Source organism: Hermetia illucens, chromosome 5 (genome assembly GCF_905115235.1).
Source record: "Hermetia illucens chromosome 5, iHerIll2.2.curated.20191125, whole genome shotgun sequence".
Taxonomy (NCBI): Eukaryota; Metazoa; Arthropoda; class Insecta; order Diptera; family Stratiomyidae; genus Hermetia; species Hermetia illucens.
Window position 1 is genome coordinate 59,625,165 of NC_051853.1, and position 18,901 is coordinate 59,644,065.

General features: G+C 39.0%; 2 protein-coding genes across 2 annotated transcripts; both read left to right on the forward strand.

Annotated features, from left to right (window-relative positions):
- The first annotated feature begins 1,466 nt into the window (after positions 1 to 1,466).
- Positions 1,467 to 3,212, forward strand: LOC119658103 (piggyBac transposable element-derived protein 4-like). The gene has a single exon (XM_038065369.1). It carries the CDS (start codon positions 1,467 to 1,469, stop codon positions 3,210 to 3,212), a length of 1,746 nt encoding a protein of 581 aa, XP_037921297.1.
- A 12,427-nt stretch (positions 3,213 to 15,639) lies between these two features.
- Positions 15,640 to 16,599, forward strand: LOC119658104 (tigger transposable element-derived protein 6-like). The gene is made up of 3 exons (XM_038065370.1): positions 15,640 to 16,186; positions 16,326 to 16,454; positions 16,496 to 16,599. Exons 1-3 carry the CDS (start codon positions 15,640 to 15,642, stop codon positions 16,597 to 16,599), a joined length of 780 nt encoding a protein of 259 aa, XP_037921298.1.
- The last annotated feature ends 2,302 nt before the right edge of the window (positions 16,600 to 18,901 follow it).

Consider the following 18,901-nt stretch of genomic DNA (forward strand, 5'->3'; position numbering starts at 1 on the left):
TGCTAAATCTCCACAGGTATAACCCTGAATCTTGAGAAATGATGCTTTGAGGCCATTTTTAAATTTTTTTTTAAACAAAAAGCTCACAGATGCACTGGCACTGTTAGCGCTTAAATCCTAGGTTAAGAATTGTAACAAAGTAAGCTAGAGGTCTAAGTAATGATCTAATTCTTGCTGTAATTAATTAAAATGTAGAATAAAAAAAAAAAAAAACTTGTGCACCGTTTGTAAGAAAACGTGTGGTTCCACGTTAAGGTTGCAGGACAGGTGGTGCCTATGGTGCGAGTCACATATCAGTCTAGATATAATGAAATATCAGCAAATGCAATGCAACACCTTGCACATGTGGCTGACTAACCAGCTTGCAATTTGACCTTTTATAAAAATATGGCCAAAAAGGCAGACGACATATCAGCACTTTACTTTGAAGAAATTAGCGACTGATATGTGGTTTCTCGCAGTTCGTTCTCGATACTTTTAGCTATAACGCTGTCCGTGTAATTTTGAATCATTCTATTAATAAATTCTATTAAATAAAAAGTGTTGTTTTCTTATTTGTGAGTTTTGAAAAGTGAAACTTGGACAACTTTTTTTTTCGGGAGTTTTAAGGCCACGACAAAACTTACGTTGCAACAGTGCATATCGCAGTAAATCCCAAATGTCGGCGGCTTGCCCCCTGGGACCAGGAAAATTGTTTGTGGTGCCTCCCACGTGTATTGATTCAATTGAAGTAGATGGGGGGGTCCTGGAAAGTCGTCAAGCCGCAAGGAAATTTCTCACCTCTACTGGTCTGGTGACTATTCGAGCGGAAAGTTTTTCCACCATATGAGAAAATTTTTAAATCCAACTCAAGTTTTCGACTTGATTGCAACAGAATCGCGAGTATTGGATTGAGACCCTTCCGTCGCCTCACTGTATTCCGGATATTAGTGTATTCAGGGGGTGGACCAGTTCTAATGGGTTCTTAACAGGTTCCCTGTCCCCGTACTAATCTGTAGGGTGTCCCTCCGCGCTCAAAATTTTTTCCATGAAAATAAATTTAGAATACGATGCTATAACAAATGTAATATACACAATTTAGAAAATTGTATTCTAAATTTGAAAATTTAAAATTTGAAGTTTTGATCGTATATGATTCATGAGCGTGACATGAAAGTGCATTATATTCACACTCTCAATGAATCGTATATGATTCACATGAAATTTTATCTTATTGGACGCACTGGCATTGCATTTTATGGTGAAATGCAGTGTTGTTAAATGTAGATAGCGTTTATACCGTTATTCTTTTGTTTGAACACGATTACACATAACATTTGTGCATTTGGGAATTTGTGTTGCATCGATCAGTATTTTAGCAGTTGATCGCAAAGGAACGTCAGTACAGAGATAAAAAGGCGAAAGTACGGGTATTTTGAAGAAAAAGTTCAGGAAAAAAGAAATTGACAGATGAAGAAGTTCGAGAAATGATAGAAGATAGTGATGATGAGGACTTCAGTGACGGAAGTGATGAAGAATTCGTACCGAGTGGAGAAGAGCTGGAAGACTCGGAAATGGAAGATGTCATCGAAGACATCGAATATGATAGAAACTATGTTTGCGAAAGCCAACCAAATGAAAACGATAGGAATCGAGCATCGTCTAGTCCTTCCGAATCAACCGACGAGGAAAGCGATCCTGTAAGAGGAAGCCCACGCCAGCTTCCGTTTGAACAACAAGAAAATTTGATATGGTTAAGTGATGTATTAGCCTTAGGAAGAGAAAACTTTTCTGGCAATCCGGGGGTTCGAAATATTGAAGAAATATTAGACGAAGATCGAAAAGTCAATATTATAAAAATATTTGAATACTTTTTGGATGATAGTCTGATTGAAGAAATGGTTACGCACACAAATAATTACGCCCAGACTTACCAAAATGTTCGAAGCGGACTACACAGCAGAATGAAACGATGGAAACCTGTGGACAAAGGCGATTTGAAAAAATTTTTCGGTATAATTATGTTCATGGGTGTAAAAATATTACCGTCAATAGAACATTATTGGAAGTTAGATATTTTGTACTATTGTCCACTTATGCATTCCATTCAGATGTCATACAACAGGTTCGTGACGATTCTTCGATGTTGGCATTTTGCGGATATGCAGGTAGACAACAGCAACATAACTCATAAAATTGATTCTCTCGTACAAAAACTTGTGGGAAAATTCCGAAGTTTATATGTTCCACCGGAAGTTATCGTTGTAGACGAGTCGATGATTAAATTTTACGGAAGATTACGAATAAAAACGTACAATCCTTCTAAAGCCAGCTCTTATGGTATAAAAGTATATAAGCTCTGTACAGTAAACAGCTATACATGGTCTTACGAAATTTATGCGGGTGCCTCTATTCAGTATGAGGGGCTAGATAAACCTGGAACTGTCGTTGCAAAATTATGCGAGCCACTTCTAGATCAAGGACGAGTACTTATTGCTGACAACTACTATACCAGTGTTCCTTTGGCAAAATACTTAAAAGATCGTAAAACTGACTTATGCGGAACCTTACGAAAAAATCGAGTGGGATTGCCATTGAACGTTACCAAATCGAAACTGAAAAAAGGACAATGTGTCGCTAGACAAAAAGATAACTATATTACCGTGTTGAAGTGGCATGATAAACGTGATGTTCTCATGATATCCACTTGTCATGGGGACGAGATGACCAGCGTGCGTACGAGATTGGGTGAAACATTGAAGCCAAATGCCGTCATCGATTACAACGATGCAAAGAAGGGCATAGATGTAGCAGACCAGCTTTCCTCATATCATTCTCCGTTGCACAAAAGTCTGACTTGGTTCAAAAAAATTGCTGTTGACTTGCTTTTTAGAGTAGCGGTGGTTAATGCGAGATGCATATACAACGAGTATTCCACCGGGGCTCCACTTACCATGCAAGAAGTCCAGGAGCAAATTATTCGACATCTTCTTGGACCTTCTGCAAACGTAACCACACCAGCTAGGCCTCCCTCCCAAGGGCTGTCGACACATAAGCTAACAGAAATTCCTCGACGAAACAACATGCTTATGCGAAAACGTTGTACAAATTGCTACACAAAATTACGCAAGGAAGGAATGCCGGCTGCCTCGAAAGCCAAGCAAGTGCATACGGAATGTATTCAGTGCCAGAAAGCTTTTTGTTTAGACTGCTTCAATAACGTTCATTGTTGAATATTTCCTTTATACTTTCCTAATAGAAGTTATTTTTACATTTTTTTTTCTTTCTTTTTCCAAAGGAGTTTGTTATTTACTTTAAAAATAATCCTTAAGAATTTGGCTATGCTCTACTTTTATTTCGTATTCGTTTTATTTCTTGTTTATGATGTATAACATTTTTTTAAAAAGTCATTGAATAAAAGTTACATACAAATTACCAAATGTTTTTACATTTTTTAAGACACTACGGCTTCATTAATGTAGCCAAGGTAAAACTTCTATTCTACTTTCTCAAATTCGAATTCTATAAAGTTTCAAAGTTAAGGTATATTGTGAATCATATTTGATTCATGAGCGTGCCGCGACAGAGGACCATGAATCATATATGCTTCATTGGACAGTGAACCTGTTAATGAAATTTTGGCGGCAAAGCCGGCGCGGGGGGGGGGGGGGGGGGGACCTGGCTTTAAAGGAAAGTTAAAATTTTCCTTGATATCAGATGTCAGATATCTAGAGTCAACAGCGACTCCTTTTCTGGAAATCTCTTTCATTTCACAATAACAAAACTTTACTAGCCTTTAGTATACATCTGGGGTCAGGCTGACCCCAAGATTTTTTCCTTATTTACTGGTAAGGGCCTTGAGTATTAAATATCCAATATTAAGGGACCGACATAAAATAGGAAGTAGTGGGTCAAGCTGCTGCGTCTGTTAATCGTAGCAGCCGCACGAAATAGACCTGAGGTAAAATTGACATCCGGTGTGCAGAGATAAGGTGTTTTGAGATTTTAGCTTTTATCTAAATTTTATTATCTCTTACTACAGATAAGTAAATGAAAACGTTTAATATGTCTACATTTTTTTTTCACTCTAATATTAGTTGCCGTATAATTTACAGTGGAGTATGCCCTCTCCTGTAAAATTGGCAAGTGTGGTGGGCACATGGAAGGCAACCACGGAAGTTTCTCAACTTTATTGGTTTTTCAAGTCTGATGACAAGTTAGGTGTAAGGTTTCTACGCCATATGAGAAGACTTTTAAATCTGGTTCAAGCGTTCGACTTGATTTCAAAGGAACCGAGCGTAGGATTGAGACTCTTTCGTCGCCTCAGCCTCGATCTGTTCCGAATTTTAGTATGGTCAGGAGATGTGATCAGTTGAATGGGTTTTGAGTGAAATCGACAAATCCGATATGGGGGTGAGTATTGGCGGAGTAAATTTTCATGATGTCTATATCTATAAATTGTCAAGGTGGATCTGTGGATCATGCATTAACCGCAAAAGCTGGATATGTATCTATTCACTTTGAGATTGCGTAATAACGAATTGTATTTTTCAGTCATTGCTAAAGAACATATAAGTTAACACATTCCAGCACAACAATTGTACCAGCACAGCTAACCACAATGTTGAAATAATAACTAATTGGAACCCATCAGCTCCCAACTTATATTTGAAGGCGGCACATTTGATTTTTGTTGGCATTGCGCAGGCAATTCGAACATCTTATAAGGCCCATACATTATCAAACAAATTGCGCAACACAGGCTGTTCCGCAATAATTTTAATCATGTTTGAAATCTTTTGCGCAACATAAATATTTGCACAACGCGTTGTGCTGTGTATGGGGAAGTTGAGCTTCGTTGCCCAATATTTTTATTTGGTGGTGAACTTTCCTAGTGTAATGATCATGACGACGATCCAAAGTCGCAAATTTTGGAAGGAGTTCAACGCAATATATAGAGATTTACCTAAAATATGGAAAATCAAAAGTGACGTTTACAAAAACAGAAATTTGAAAGTTGCTGTCTACGATAAGTTGGCTGAAAAATTGAGAGAAATTGAACCAGGAGCTGATCGCGAAATGATGAAAAAAAAAAAATAAACATGCTGAGAAGTGGCTACAGGCGGGAACTGAAGAGGATAACAGAAAGTTACAAATCTGGAGCAGGAACGTCTGAAATATATGAACCAAGCCCCTGGTACTTCACATAGATAGATTTTCTACGTGATCAGGAAATCCAAGTTCCGGGATTATCATCGGTGGATACTACACTACACAGCAAGAAACAGAGTATAAATAATGAGGTAAGTGAATAAATTATGCCTTGTTTTTTTTATTATGTTAATACATGCTTTTTCTGGTTCAAGATTGATTTGAGTTTGGAAAACTCTAAAACGAGAAGTTATTATTCCAAACAGATTTTCCACCACTCGACGAGGTCGTGATACCCGGTAATTGTAAATAGTCTCTTCTTTGCTTAGATTTCTCATACTGAACGGTTTAATAATATTTTCTATCAGTGGAAAAGCATCATCGGCTACGAATACATTCGTTGCATTAATGTGACTTAATGGTAGATTATCTTCTTTAGGCAAAAAAGGCCGATTTTGTGACAGTTTCTTATAAAATATTGTATTTGTAAACACTCTACCATCAGATACACGTCCATTGGCAACTACGTCTATCCTTAAAAATTGATAATCTACGTTAACAATGGCCATTAGAACAATACTGAACGTGTATTTGTAGTTAAAGCAATGTGAACCGCTTCCTGCAGGCTTTCGTTTTAAAACATGTTTACCATCCATTGCTCCAATGATGAAAATTCCACTTGCGTTCATATTGCTTTGCTACTTGCACCCACCGTTCCTCATTTTGTGGTATCTCTAACACGAAAATAATGTTACTATTTTTTTATAGGAAAATGAATAGAATAGAAAATGTTGACCAACCATTATCATCACCTACTCCACCAGAAAGAAAGAAAAGAAAGACATCTATTGCGAACGAGGATTTTAAAAAACGAAATGAATTGCTTCAAACGGCATGTGAACAGCTGAAAACTTCAAATGACGCGGTGGAAGATCCAGCCAAACATTGGGCTTTCGAATTTAGGAATTTAACAACCGATCAACAAATACATGCAAAGAAAGCAATAAACGACGTTTCATACGAAGGCCGTTTAGGAATTTTGTACCGCATTTGTTGACCTCATCTTTTGCGTTATTTTCGCCATACCCGGAAGTACCCCCTCCATACCAGCAAACATCATCGCAACATTCAGCTAATCAGTGTTTACATGAATACAAATGCAGCACAACTTTTATCTGATCCTCAATTTCAAGAATAGAGATTCTTGTAAAATACTGTAAACTTATCCACATTATCATTGCCTACTATGTAATATATTCTCTAAAATACTGTAAATTCATATGTACCGGCCTACTAAGTATAGGTAAAAATTGTATAAAATAGGAAATATGAAGTGAATATATATAGTTCGTTGGAACTATCGAACACAAGCCTAACATGTTTTATTCTGTGGAGTCCAGGCAATTTGCTGCTCCCAAAATTTACACTGCTTGACTAGATCATTATGGAGCTCAGGCAATTGCTGCTCCCATAGCTGGTTAGTCTGGAGTTTTGGCATTTAGCTGCTCCGACTAACCATAAACTAATTTACAAAGAAAGAAGAGTAAGGGATTGCCAAGTGGACTGGCAACAACCACATAAGGTGGCACATCACATTCTCCTTACTTTGTGTTTATTTTATTATGTTTTGTTTATTTCATAATATCTTTTCTATGAATTAATAAATAAAAATAAATTACCTGGATGTGTTCTTTCAGAACTTTGATAATTACTTCACACGTCTGCATTATAATTTTCCCCAGTGTTTCAAATTTTAATGCTTCATATGTAAGCTCGGACACTAAAAATCTTAAGGTAGCAAACAACCTTTGCTTAGGAGATATTGCATCCCTTAATTGCGTATCTTGTCTATATGTATGAGGAGATACCATCTGTAGAAGTTCTCCAAAAGTGTTTGGGTCCATCCTCAAATAATTTTTATAGTCAAGGGGGAAGGATAACTGTAACTCTTCAATTAGACTGTCGTGGCTAAGAGTCGCCCTTTTCTTTAGCCATTCTTTGACCCAAATTTTGCTGGTGGCATCGCCATCATCTAGGGCGCACGCGATAACAATGGATGCTATAGCAGTTGATGACATGTTTCTCTTACCATTTCCAACTACCAACTAATGTTTGAACAAAACCTTCCTGAGTATATGGGAAATGCCATTGCACAACGCAAGGTACATATACCAACGATACAAATAAACACGCGAAAATACTTCCAGATGTAAAACAATACCTAGACAAAACAAACGGTCAACATTAGTATCCCAAAGTGCAGACATTGCGTCAGCATCTTTTTCATTAGTTTCCGGTAAATCAATAAAATCAGCAAAATGGCAATTTCCATAAAAGTGGTGTACATGTAACTTCCTGCGCCCAATTGTTCTATATTTGTCACCGACGCGGTAACGCTGCCCGTTGAAAAGTTAATCAGTAAAAAGTTAAGTTAGATCAATAAGTTCTGCTACAACATTGTTATAAAGTAAAGTTAGATTCAAAAGTGAACCCCCCTTTTGTGTTTCGTGTTTTTTTTTTAATACTCCCCTCCGCTTAATACCAAAACTGGCGCAGTCGGTAAACTTCACGTAACGCCGCGCAGGATAACCGAAATCCTTTTTAACTTAAAACCTAAATTTTGGGAGAACATTAGCAAGGCCTTAAGTTCTTCAAATGACTGGTAAGGCTGCCAGAAACCCAAAATCTTAAAAAAATAAATAATAATAAATCAGCAAAAATGAGAAGAAGTAATTTGAGGTCCGGTACGGATAACCGGCGGGAGTCGTCTGACTTGGTGAATGGGTCGGGCTCTCGTAATGGACAACACGGCGTCGAAACCGCTAGTCGTGGGGCGGTTTGACGTCTAGGCGCCACGACGACCAGGAGCACAGCTCCGCCTGCTGCAGCTGTTTCGCCACAATCTGTAGCGACCACTTCAGCAGGTTCGCGTAGGCAGCGGATGAAATGGAATGAAGAAAAGCACCTCTTCATCATTCGCTCCTACTACGAAATAACGGCGGGGGCGGGTCTTACCGCCCCTTGTTGGACCAGAGATTCGTCGAGTGTTTCCCGCAATTCGCGCCCGTGACTGTGCAGCGAGTCGCAGACCAGTACCGCTTTATTACTCGCAGCGACACAATCCCGGCCACCATCAGGGAACGTGTTCGACTTGAAGTCATTGCAGAAACTGGTGACCGAGAATCGATGGGGGCAGAGGCGGCGGCATCAACACCACGCCGCACTGCAAGCAACATTTTCAGCACTCGCCGAAGCACTCTTCTCCACCGTCCAGCTGAGGTTTCCGCTGAGGTTCGGGACGAATTCCAAAGAGCGTGTATAGAATTCTCGGATATGGATCCTTTGCATGGACCAGGTATTCCCAGGCTCTATGCATCCCCAGCAACTCCGGGAACTCTATCTCAAATCAATGATGATAGTGCATCTCGACTGTGTGCTGATATGTCGCTGCTGCAACTACAATCACTTGTGTATTGTGGTGCAGTTGCGGGTATCAAATTGCACGGTCAGAAGATTCACTTTCGTGTTATTCGTTTGAGTGACCAAAGAGTTCTCCAATGAAAATTCGTCTGGAACGTCGGCGGGACTCACTAAAGCAGGACATTGCTAGACTGATTCAGATCAGCACTGGCAGTGCCAGCCGATGGGTGAGAAATAAAGTGCAGAGGGTTTACCGGAACTATGCCATCCCTAGTGAGACACTTGTAGTTGAAATTCTGGACTCATTAAAACAGAAACTTTCTGTCATATATAGTCGGTTACGACGGTATAGCGAAAGTCATTCCAGACGTGTCCAGAATGCAACATACGCGAGGAACCAGCGGAACTTTTTCAGATCTCTCAACGAATCCCAACAGAGCGTCCAGACAATGCAGTTTTCGGTAACGGAAGCGAAAGAATATTGGGGTGGACTTTGGGGGTTACCCGTCCAGCATGCTGATTGGATCGCCGCCGAAGGCATCCGCCATGCCAATACACCTGGCATGAATTTTGCGGATGTTACCGAAGAGGAAATTCGACGAGCCATAAACAGCTCAAAGAACTGGATGGGATGGATAAAATATGGCCTACGTGCTAAGTTCGAACTGACACACTTGATGTACTTAGATGACATCAAGCTGTATGCTGGGACTGACGACCATCTTAGAAGTCTGTTGTGAATAATAGACATGTTCAGCCGTGATATTCGGATGGAGTTTGGATTAGACAAGCGTCGAATCTAAGCCACCCGCAAAGGTCATCACGAGTCGCATGCCGGACATAACATTGGTGACCTCCACATCGAAGCTATGACCGAGACAGACTTCTACAAGTACCTAGGAATTCTGCAAGGAACCCATGGTCGAGTTGGTGATCTGAAGGATGCTCTGCTGTCCGAATTCCTGCCACTTGTAAAGCTGGTGCTGAAATCGCTTCTCTGGGGGAAGAATAAAATAAGCGCGTTGAATGTATTCGCTATCCCTTCACTGACTTATGCATTCGGGATATTGCCGTGGACGAAGACCGATCTGGAAAACGTCCAGCGGCGAATACGGACAACTATGTCCAAATTCCGAATGCATCATCCAAAGTCTGCCGTGGAGCGGATGAATCTGGCTCGTGACATCGGAAGTAGGGGCGTAGCTGACGTGGCGGCACAACATCAACGCCAAGTCGACTCGCTGCGCGCTTATTTTTACAACAAAGAGCGGGCGAGTCCCTTGCATGCGACTGTCCGTAAGGCAGACTGTGGGCTGACTCCACTTAACTTGGAGGATCGATCTTTCAATCCTTTGAGTGGGGTGAATTCGGACCAAGAGCGAATCGTTAAATGGAAGTCGAAGGCAATGCACGGTAAACACGTGAATTGTCTTTGGCAGCCATTTGTCGAACAGATGGCTGTGTGCTGGGGAGCTCTTTGCTGAGACGGAGGGGTTCATGTGTGCCATTCAGGATGGCGTGGTCACCACCCGAGCTTATAAAAAGTTCATCATGAAAGAACGGTGGAGGACCAGTGCAGGATGTGTGGTTCGGCGTTAGAGACATTGAACCATCTCATTTCTGGCTGTACTGTTATGGCACCGGTGCAATACATCACCAGGCATAATGGTGTATGTAAGGTTATCCATCAAAACCTTGCATACAAGCATGGGCTGATCACGGGAACATATCCGGTTTACCGATATAAGCCGCAAGCAGTACTTGATAGTTCTGCTTACAGCATGTACTGGAACCGGTAAGTTCTGACTGACCGCCATACCGCACACAACAAGCCTGACGTACTGATAGTTGACAAGACGGGTCGCTCCGCGTATATTATTGACGTCGCTATCCCCCATAATAGCAACATTGAACGGAAATACGTGGAGAAGGTGAACTATGAGCCATTGGCTCGGGAAATCACAGAAATTTGGCGCCTCGAGCGGGTGGTTGTAGTTCCCACAATATTGTTAGCTACAGGTATTCCACCTAAATCACTCACGGCTTCCCTTGTCCTGGGACTTTCGCACAGTCTGGTTCAAACCGTACAGAAGCTCACCATTCTGCAGACGTGCCCGATGTTGCGGGGAGTTCTCGACGGATTCTCCCATTGACCTACCACCGGCACAATCGTTGATTCGCAAAATACTCTCATTAAACAAATATTTTCCGATGTACACACACAGTACATAAATCGTGGGTGGCTTGCAGAAAGAGCCATTTTAGCGGCAAAAAATGTAGACGTTGACAATTTAAATCTGAAGATACAACAGTTGTTGCCAGGGAACTTGGTATCATACAAATCTATTGATACAGTTTGCGATGCCAGCGAAGCTGTAAATTCTCGATCTTACTGGATTTGCCAGGCATGCCACCGCATAATTTACAATTGAAGGTTGGATCTCCGATTATCTTGCTTCGTAATTTGAACTCGCCACGGCTGTGCAACGGTACGCGATTAGTCATTCAAAAATTAATGTTAGTAACGTTATCGAAGCCAACATTTTAAATGGCAATTTCCGAGGTGAAAATATATTAATACCACGGATTCCTATTATACCTACAGATGTGCCAATTCAATTCAAACGTATTCAGTTTCCGATTAGATTGACATTTGCAATGACTATCAACAAATTCCAAGGCCAAAGTTTGTCTGTTTGTGGCTGTTTTTCACACGGACAATTATACGTGGCATGCTCTCGAGTGGGTAAACCATCCAGTTTGTTTGTGTTAGCTAAAGATAGGCTAACAAAAAATATTGTTCACGCTATAGCATTAAGAGATTGATATTGTTTGTTAGTGTTACTGTCGTAATTAATTAATGATATATAATTTTAAGGAATAAATTATAATAATAATGTTTGGCGTTTGTTATTTTTATATTCTCTCATCGTTCACAGCGCTCCATGCCTATTTCACGCACATCCTTACACACTTACAATAAGTTAGTTATTTTTTGTCTACACAAGAAATTACCTACAAATAATTTATATGGCAAAACAACGTTGGCCTCATCAGCTAGTAATTAATAAATAATTCAAATATGATATAAAAATTTCCTACTCGTCCCACCAGTCACAACGCGATGCCTCACCATTCACAATTTCAACTGTCTATATTTTCTTGTAGAAATTAACTTTCCAATTTCGAGAAAAATTATCCTAAAAAGTTATACTTAACATCCATTCCTATTCTATAAGCCCGTATTCTTTCCGAAACTTATGTGACGGATCTAGCCGGTCAAAAATCAATTTCTAAAAATATACTGAAAAAAAATAAACTGATTATTATCGTTGTTAAGTGTATAGAGAGTAATAGGCAGCCGTTTCCGGTTTTTATTGGCTGTGCCAATTGCAAGTGGATCACCCTTGCTGCGGTTAGGAAAGATATTATGAAAGAAAAAGAGGATGTCGTCATGATGCATCAGTGGATAGAAGGCAACCATTGGGAAATGGTAGGGAGTATAGCGAATCTGGCTGCTGCGTCTGTCAATCCATGCAGCCGTACGAAATAAACTTGAGGTCAAATTGAACCCCTCTGTACACAGGTAAGGTGTTCTGCGATTTTTCCTTTTATCTAAATTTTATTATCTCTTACTACAGGTATGCAAATAAAAATAATATTAGTTATATATAGATATACCGTATAGTTTACAGGAAAGCATGCCCTCTCCTGTACAATTTGCAAGCGGAAAGTTCATAGAAGATGCGTATCGAGAGTAGTAGTCAATTGCAAGTGGACCAACCTTGCTGCGGTTAGGAAGGATATAATGGAAGAAGACGCGGATATCGTCATGACGTATCAGAGGATAGAAGGCAACTTGCCCGTTGTGTCGGAATATTCGCCGAATTAGCAAATAGAAAACTTTTTCCCAGACAATGAGGGAAATATTAGGTTTTCACAATTTCTTAGAATGAGTAACATTGCAAATTCTCAGAGGTCACTTGATCCTCATAAAATTGCACTTTTTTAGACTCTAGCATTTTATGACCAGATTCTAGTCAGTCTTAAAGCGACCAATAATGGAGATAGACCTAACATAAATAAGTAGTGTACAACGTTTATATAATAAGCGGTTTTTGACAACTATGATATTTGGTGGAAAGAAAGATTATATTAAAAATATAATCAAGTGTTTAGTTTCCAAAGAAAATAATAATAAACTTAAGTTTTCTTGTGCATTGTTTATAAGAAAACGTGCGGTTCCATGTTAAGGTTGCAAGACAGGTGATGCCTATGGTGCATTGCAACAGTACATATCGCATGTAGATCCCAAATGTCGGTGGCTTGCTCCCCGGAACCAGGAAAATTATTTGTGGTGCCTACCACTTGTATTGATACAACTGAAATAGAAGGAGCCTGGAATGTCGTCAAACCCCAGGGAAACTTCTCACCTCTACTGTACTCGAGGTGCAAAGCTTTTACGCATATGAGAAGACTTTTAAATCCAGCTTAAGTGGTCGACTTGATTGCAATAGAACCGAGCGTAGGATCGAGACTTTATTGTCACATCAATCTGTTCCGGATATTAGTGTTTTCAGCAGATAGGTCAGACGAATAGGTTCTTAACACTGGTTACTCATCTCAGGTCAATATAACCCGACAAATTTTTTCATTCAAGTTTCCAAAATGAAGAGCTGTACACCCACCCTTCATTTGTCGATTTATCTAATATTGTGCAATGCCTTCCTTTTCACTGGTCTCACAGATTCCATAAGAGAAGGTTGAATACGAAAAATGGGGTTTTTACCCGGTGTGACTGAGTATGTACTAACCAATTCTTCATAGGTGATCGAATGCGTTCTACTTCGTTTCCGATTGTGACCCAAGGTAAGCGGCTGCGTACGATCGAGTTCCAGATTCAGATCCGAAATGAGAACAATTTTTTTAATAATTGCTATTGAATTTGTAAGTTTGTAAGGAAGCATGGAATGTTGTCAAACCACAGGGGAACTTCTTACCTCTACTGTACTTAAGGTGCAAAGCTTTTACGATATATAAGATGGCTGTTAAATCCAGCTCAAGTGTTCGACTTGATTTCAACAGAATCGAGTTTCAGATTGAGACTATTCCGTCACTTCAATCCGCTCGGGATATTAGTGTCTTCAGAAAGTGGATCAGTTCGAATGGGTTCTTAATGAAATTATGGCGGCACCGCCGGTGATATCTGACCGGGTCTTAAAGCAAAGTTAAAATTTTCTGGAAGTCTCTTTCATATCAGATATCTAGAATCAACAGCGACTCCTTTTCTGGAAATCTCTTTCATTTCAGTATAGATATCTCGAGTCGATAGCAACTTCGATGAACATTGGATCTGACTGCCTGTGGCTTCCAAAAATCGACCAACCCGTTTACATCTATATACTGGCATGGTGTATTTGTGTTTACCGCAAGTAGCCAATGAAACCCGAGCAATCATATATTTCAAGCGTGAAATACAACTTTGTTAGCCTTTAGTGTGCATGCGAGGTCAGGCTGACCCCGAGACTTTTTTTATGTGAATAGAATTTACTGGAAAGGGTCTTCGGTATTAAATATCCACTATTAAGGTCTAGCTGCTGCGTCTGTCAATTGTAGCAGCCTGTCGAAATAGACCTGAGGTAAAATTTACTTCCTGTGTGCACAGGTAAGGTGTTTTGAGATTTTTCCTTTTATCTAAATTTTATTGTCTCTTACTACAGATGTGCAAATAAAAATAATATTAGTTATATATAGATATTCCGTATAATTTACAGGAAAGCATGCCCTCTCCTGTGAAATTTGTAGACAAAAAGTGCATAGAGGATGCGTATCGGAAGTAGCAGTCAATTGCAAGTGGACCACCCTTACTGTGGTTAGGAAGAATATAATGGAAGAAGAAGATGAGGATCATGCCGTATCTGTGGATAGAGGGCAACTTGCTCGTTGTGTCCGTGTGAGTGATATCAGAGAATTTGCACGTCACGTCACTTTTTTCTCATAAAATTGTTCATTTTTAGACTGTAGAATTTGTGAATACATCCTACTCAGTCTTAAGTCTTAATGTATCGACACGTTCAGAAACGTCATTTTGATCATTGATCAATGTTGTTTTATGCAAAGTAATGTAAAATACTGCTTAAAGTTTTTAAAGTAATTTAAAGTTGCAATGGCTGAGAAACAGAAACGGTGTTGCTTAACCGTCACAGAGAAACGAAAAAATCACTAAGTGTGTAGGCGAGAATCCCAGAGAGAAAAAAAATGGACATCGCTAAAAAGTTCCCGCGAGTACATTGGCCACAATTTTGAAGTTTAAAGATACATTTTCAGAAGAAACTGGGTTGCATGCAGAGGAGGTGACTCATTGGGCGCGACCTAGAAGTATGTAATCGATATTGTGATAGAAAGTGCAAGCTTTGTATTACAATATGCGGAACATACTTGTCGGTCAGTATTGTGTTGTAAAATGCTGAGTGTTTGCATAACAGCACTGACCTCTTAATCATGTTTTGAGGTAATGGTGGATCGGCAAATGAGAATAAGAAAGTAAGTTAAGATAGGTCTAGAATAAGCATAAGGAAATATAAGCGCCAGTCGATTTGTAAAAGCGAACCCGAAAGGTAGGGAAAGTTTAAGTAGTGTAGAGTAACGAAAACGAAAGTGTAAACTGTAATTTAAGTATAATAACTAATAAAATTTGATTAGAAACGGAACTAAAGAGTTTGAGTGTAAAGAAAGAAGTGAACAGTGAAAGTGGAGGTCACGACACAAACACCAGACGATTAAAAGAGAGAATGTGTTCGGAAATGGTTAAAACAGTGCCGGGATTAAAATGTGGTTATCGGAGGACCTACCCTTCAGGAAAAGGCTCAACAGTTCGCAGTAGAATTGGGACATGCAGACTTCCGCGCTAGCAACAGGTGATTTCAAAATCTCAAAAAAAGAAACGAAATATGTGGCAAAAGTGCTGATGTTGATGACGGGGTATGTAATGAGTGGAAAGAAAAACTTCCAGAACAGACCGAGGGATATTGATCTGATTACATTAAAGTCAATGAAACAGTTTTTTCCTATAAATGTTTACCTGTCAAAATGTTCTCATTCAAAGGCGATAAATGTCATGGTGGAAAAAACAGCAAACTTCGCTTAGCAGTGTTGCTAGGAACACACTGTACCGGGATATACAAACTTAGGCTACTCATCATTGGAAAATATAGAAAACCACGATGTTTTAAAAACGTCAATAATTTACCAGCAGAGTACACGTCAAACACTAAGGCCTGGATGACCTGTGATACTTTTAACAATTGGCTTAGAAGTCTTGACAAAGAGATGAAGAAAAAAAAGGAGAAAATTCTCATGTTCATCGATAATTATACTGCACATGGAGCCATTCCTAACTTGATAAACATAAAAATAAAATACTTGCCTGCAAATAACACTCCGAAACTTCAACCAATAGACCAAGACATCATTCAAAGCTTCAACGTGCACTACAGGAAGGAAGTTGTCAGACAGTTTCTTTCTGATACTGAACACCAAACGCCAACCACAATTGACGTCTTAAAAGCGGTGTGGATAATCGTCAAAGCCTGGGATCAAGTCAGTGAAGAAACCATCACAAACTGCTTCAAGAAGAGTGGGTTCAAAGTTTCATGTGATGATTAGGAGGATGACTTGCCACTCGTAGAATCTGCTAAGACCTGACAAAGAGTTCAGGAAGAATTCAACCTTCAAGAAATTGAGTTCGAAGTTTCTTACCTTTCATGATGATTTAGTCGTCTGTGGAGAATTCACTGATGATGAAATTGTCACATCTGTATCACCAGGTCCTAATGAAGAAGCGGAAGAATGCGAGGAGGAGGAGAGTCAAATTAAGCAACGTGATTTTACTACAGAAGACGCTCGTAACGCCCTAGACGCAATAAAGTGTGTATTTCTAAAAAAGGTAGTTTGAGCGACAGTGTAGTCACATCCATTACGGAATTGGATAGTAAGCAGACCACAATTTGGGACTTTTTCTCTAATGGAGATAAACAAAATGAAGATTAAGCTTTCATAAAAACTGTATAAACTATTTAAACTGCTTTTAAATAAACTATACAGTTTTTTCATCAAAATGTGTTTTCATTTATTAGTGGAAATAGTTCGCTATAACAAGGTAAGCAGATGTGCACCTACGTAATGTTGAAGTTAATAAACAAGTTTTCTTACCTTCTTAAACGAATCATAGACAAACCTAATCTCTCTATAGCAAACCTCGTTGTAACAATTACTTTGTGGCACGACAGGATTCGTGGCATACGAAATTTTTTTCCAAAGTTGCGAATGTGAGCAGTCAGATGACGCCAACGCCGCTCTCCACACTTTTTTAGAACTCGCCACAGGAGAGGAGAGCAGGCTAAAAGAGTGCCATGAGTTGGAGGCAGAATGACAGGAAAAAAATAATTGCCGATTCTTGTCTTTGTACTCTAGATAATAAAAGCTTGAATTATGAATTGTTAGCCTTGTTGTTCGTTTGCAGTCATTCAAATAGTTTTAAATTACTAGCTGTAAAACTTATGGTTAAGTAAAGAACGTATGAAACTAATACTTCATATAACGAATATTTTCTAATCCCCTTCAACTTTGTTATATCGAGGTTGCACTGTAATTAATGTAAAATTTTTATTAATAAAAAGTGTTTTATCGTGGAACTAAACCCTGACAAGTAACGGGCAATATCAAGGGAACGAGGCCCCGAAGTAATCCTTCCCCAGTAGTCCCGTCCTTGAAGATGATATACACAGCCAAGGAAATTCAAAGTCATTTAAAGGCACTCGAAATTGATAACGCAATAAATCCAACATAATCGGACATTTCTTTGAATGAATTGAAGGGTAACATAAAACTACTATATTTTTCGACCGTGCAAAAAACGAGTCATACAAATCTTAAAGATTTATGGAATGCTGATTACGGCTCCATCAGATATCCTAAGATGACAGAGGCAGCCGCAATTTCAGGGTTGAATTCGAAAAACGCATATTGCATTTTCAAAAAGTATGAAACGGCTAATAGCGTCCTAGAGAACATTTCTGGACTATTATATTCCCAGCCAGCCAATGGTTCATTAAAGCAAATAATGATAGAAAAGTGATGGGCGGCTCAAACTTTTTTCAAAAAATTCTAGCTCCATCCTTATCGAGTGGTAAAAAGTTGGTATAACACTTTACAGGAAAATATTGAAAAAATTCTGAATTTGAAATGGAAAATTCTGAAATTAGTTTGGAAAGGCCTGAAGTTAATTTGGAAAAGTCTGAAATTAATTTAGAAAATCTAGAATTAGATTTACAAAACCTATATCAGATTCCCAATTTTTTGCATTTCCAGAGCCCCAAATACAAAGACTTTTTTGCAAAACATCCTTTTAAAGGCCAAAAAAACCACAAATACCAGAAGTGGAATATGATATTGGTTGACTTGAGACGATAAGATATTGAAAGAGCCAAATAAGTGTAAGCTTTTGTCTTCAAATTCAAGTGTTCTTAAAAATTTGAAGATGTTTTCTCATTAGCTGATCGCTTTTAGTTAGACGATGTTTCTGTAAGCACCAAGCCAAGCCATCAGTTATGTATCAATACAGGCTCCAGTGCGCAAGTCTAGATAAAAGCATCTAAGTTATCACAATTATTATATGCGATATTCGTGATATCGCTCTTCTTCTCATGTGAATGCAGGTTTATCATATGCGATCTATGTAACACCGTCAGCAATACGAGCTAGGTCATCGGCAGGTACAAATGCATTTACCACGCATACGATCGAACGCCACATCAGTACTATTAGAATATAAATTTAAGAATTTAGGGATCCTCCCACTTTACCAACTTCTTAAAGTCAATTTTTTTATGGTTTTCGAAAGTAAACCACTTTAGAAATGTGTGAAAATTTCATAGTGATCCGAGCAATCTTTAGCACGGAGTACTGACAGCGTACTCCTAATCGAGGAAGCAGGTATGCGAACACTCAGCAACTCTTCCTTTTTTTTGACACTCGACGCTATAGATCCAAACAAATGTACCTGTTATACATACATACCTTCTGTTCAAAATTGAACCGGACTGTATCATTTAAATTAACCGTTTTTGACGTATTGTTTAAATTTTTTTTTATGAAGAGATCTAAGACTGCAATGATTTTAGTTGTCAATTTTTAGTGTGATCTGCAACGTCATTTCTTTGTAATCGCTTAGCAAAAAGTAGGCGGCGAAATATTTTTGCGAATTTCATTATGGATAAAAAACTTGAACAAAGAGTGTGTTTAAAAAATTGTTTTATAAACGGAATGTCTTGTCCAGACGCATTAAAAATGC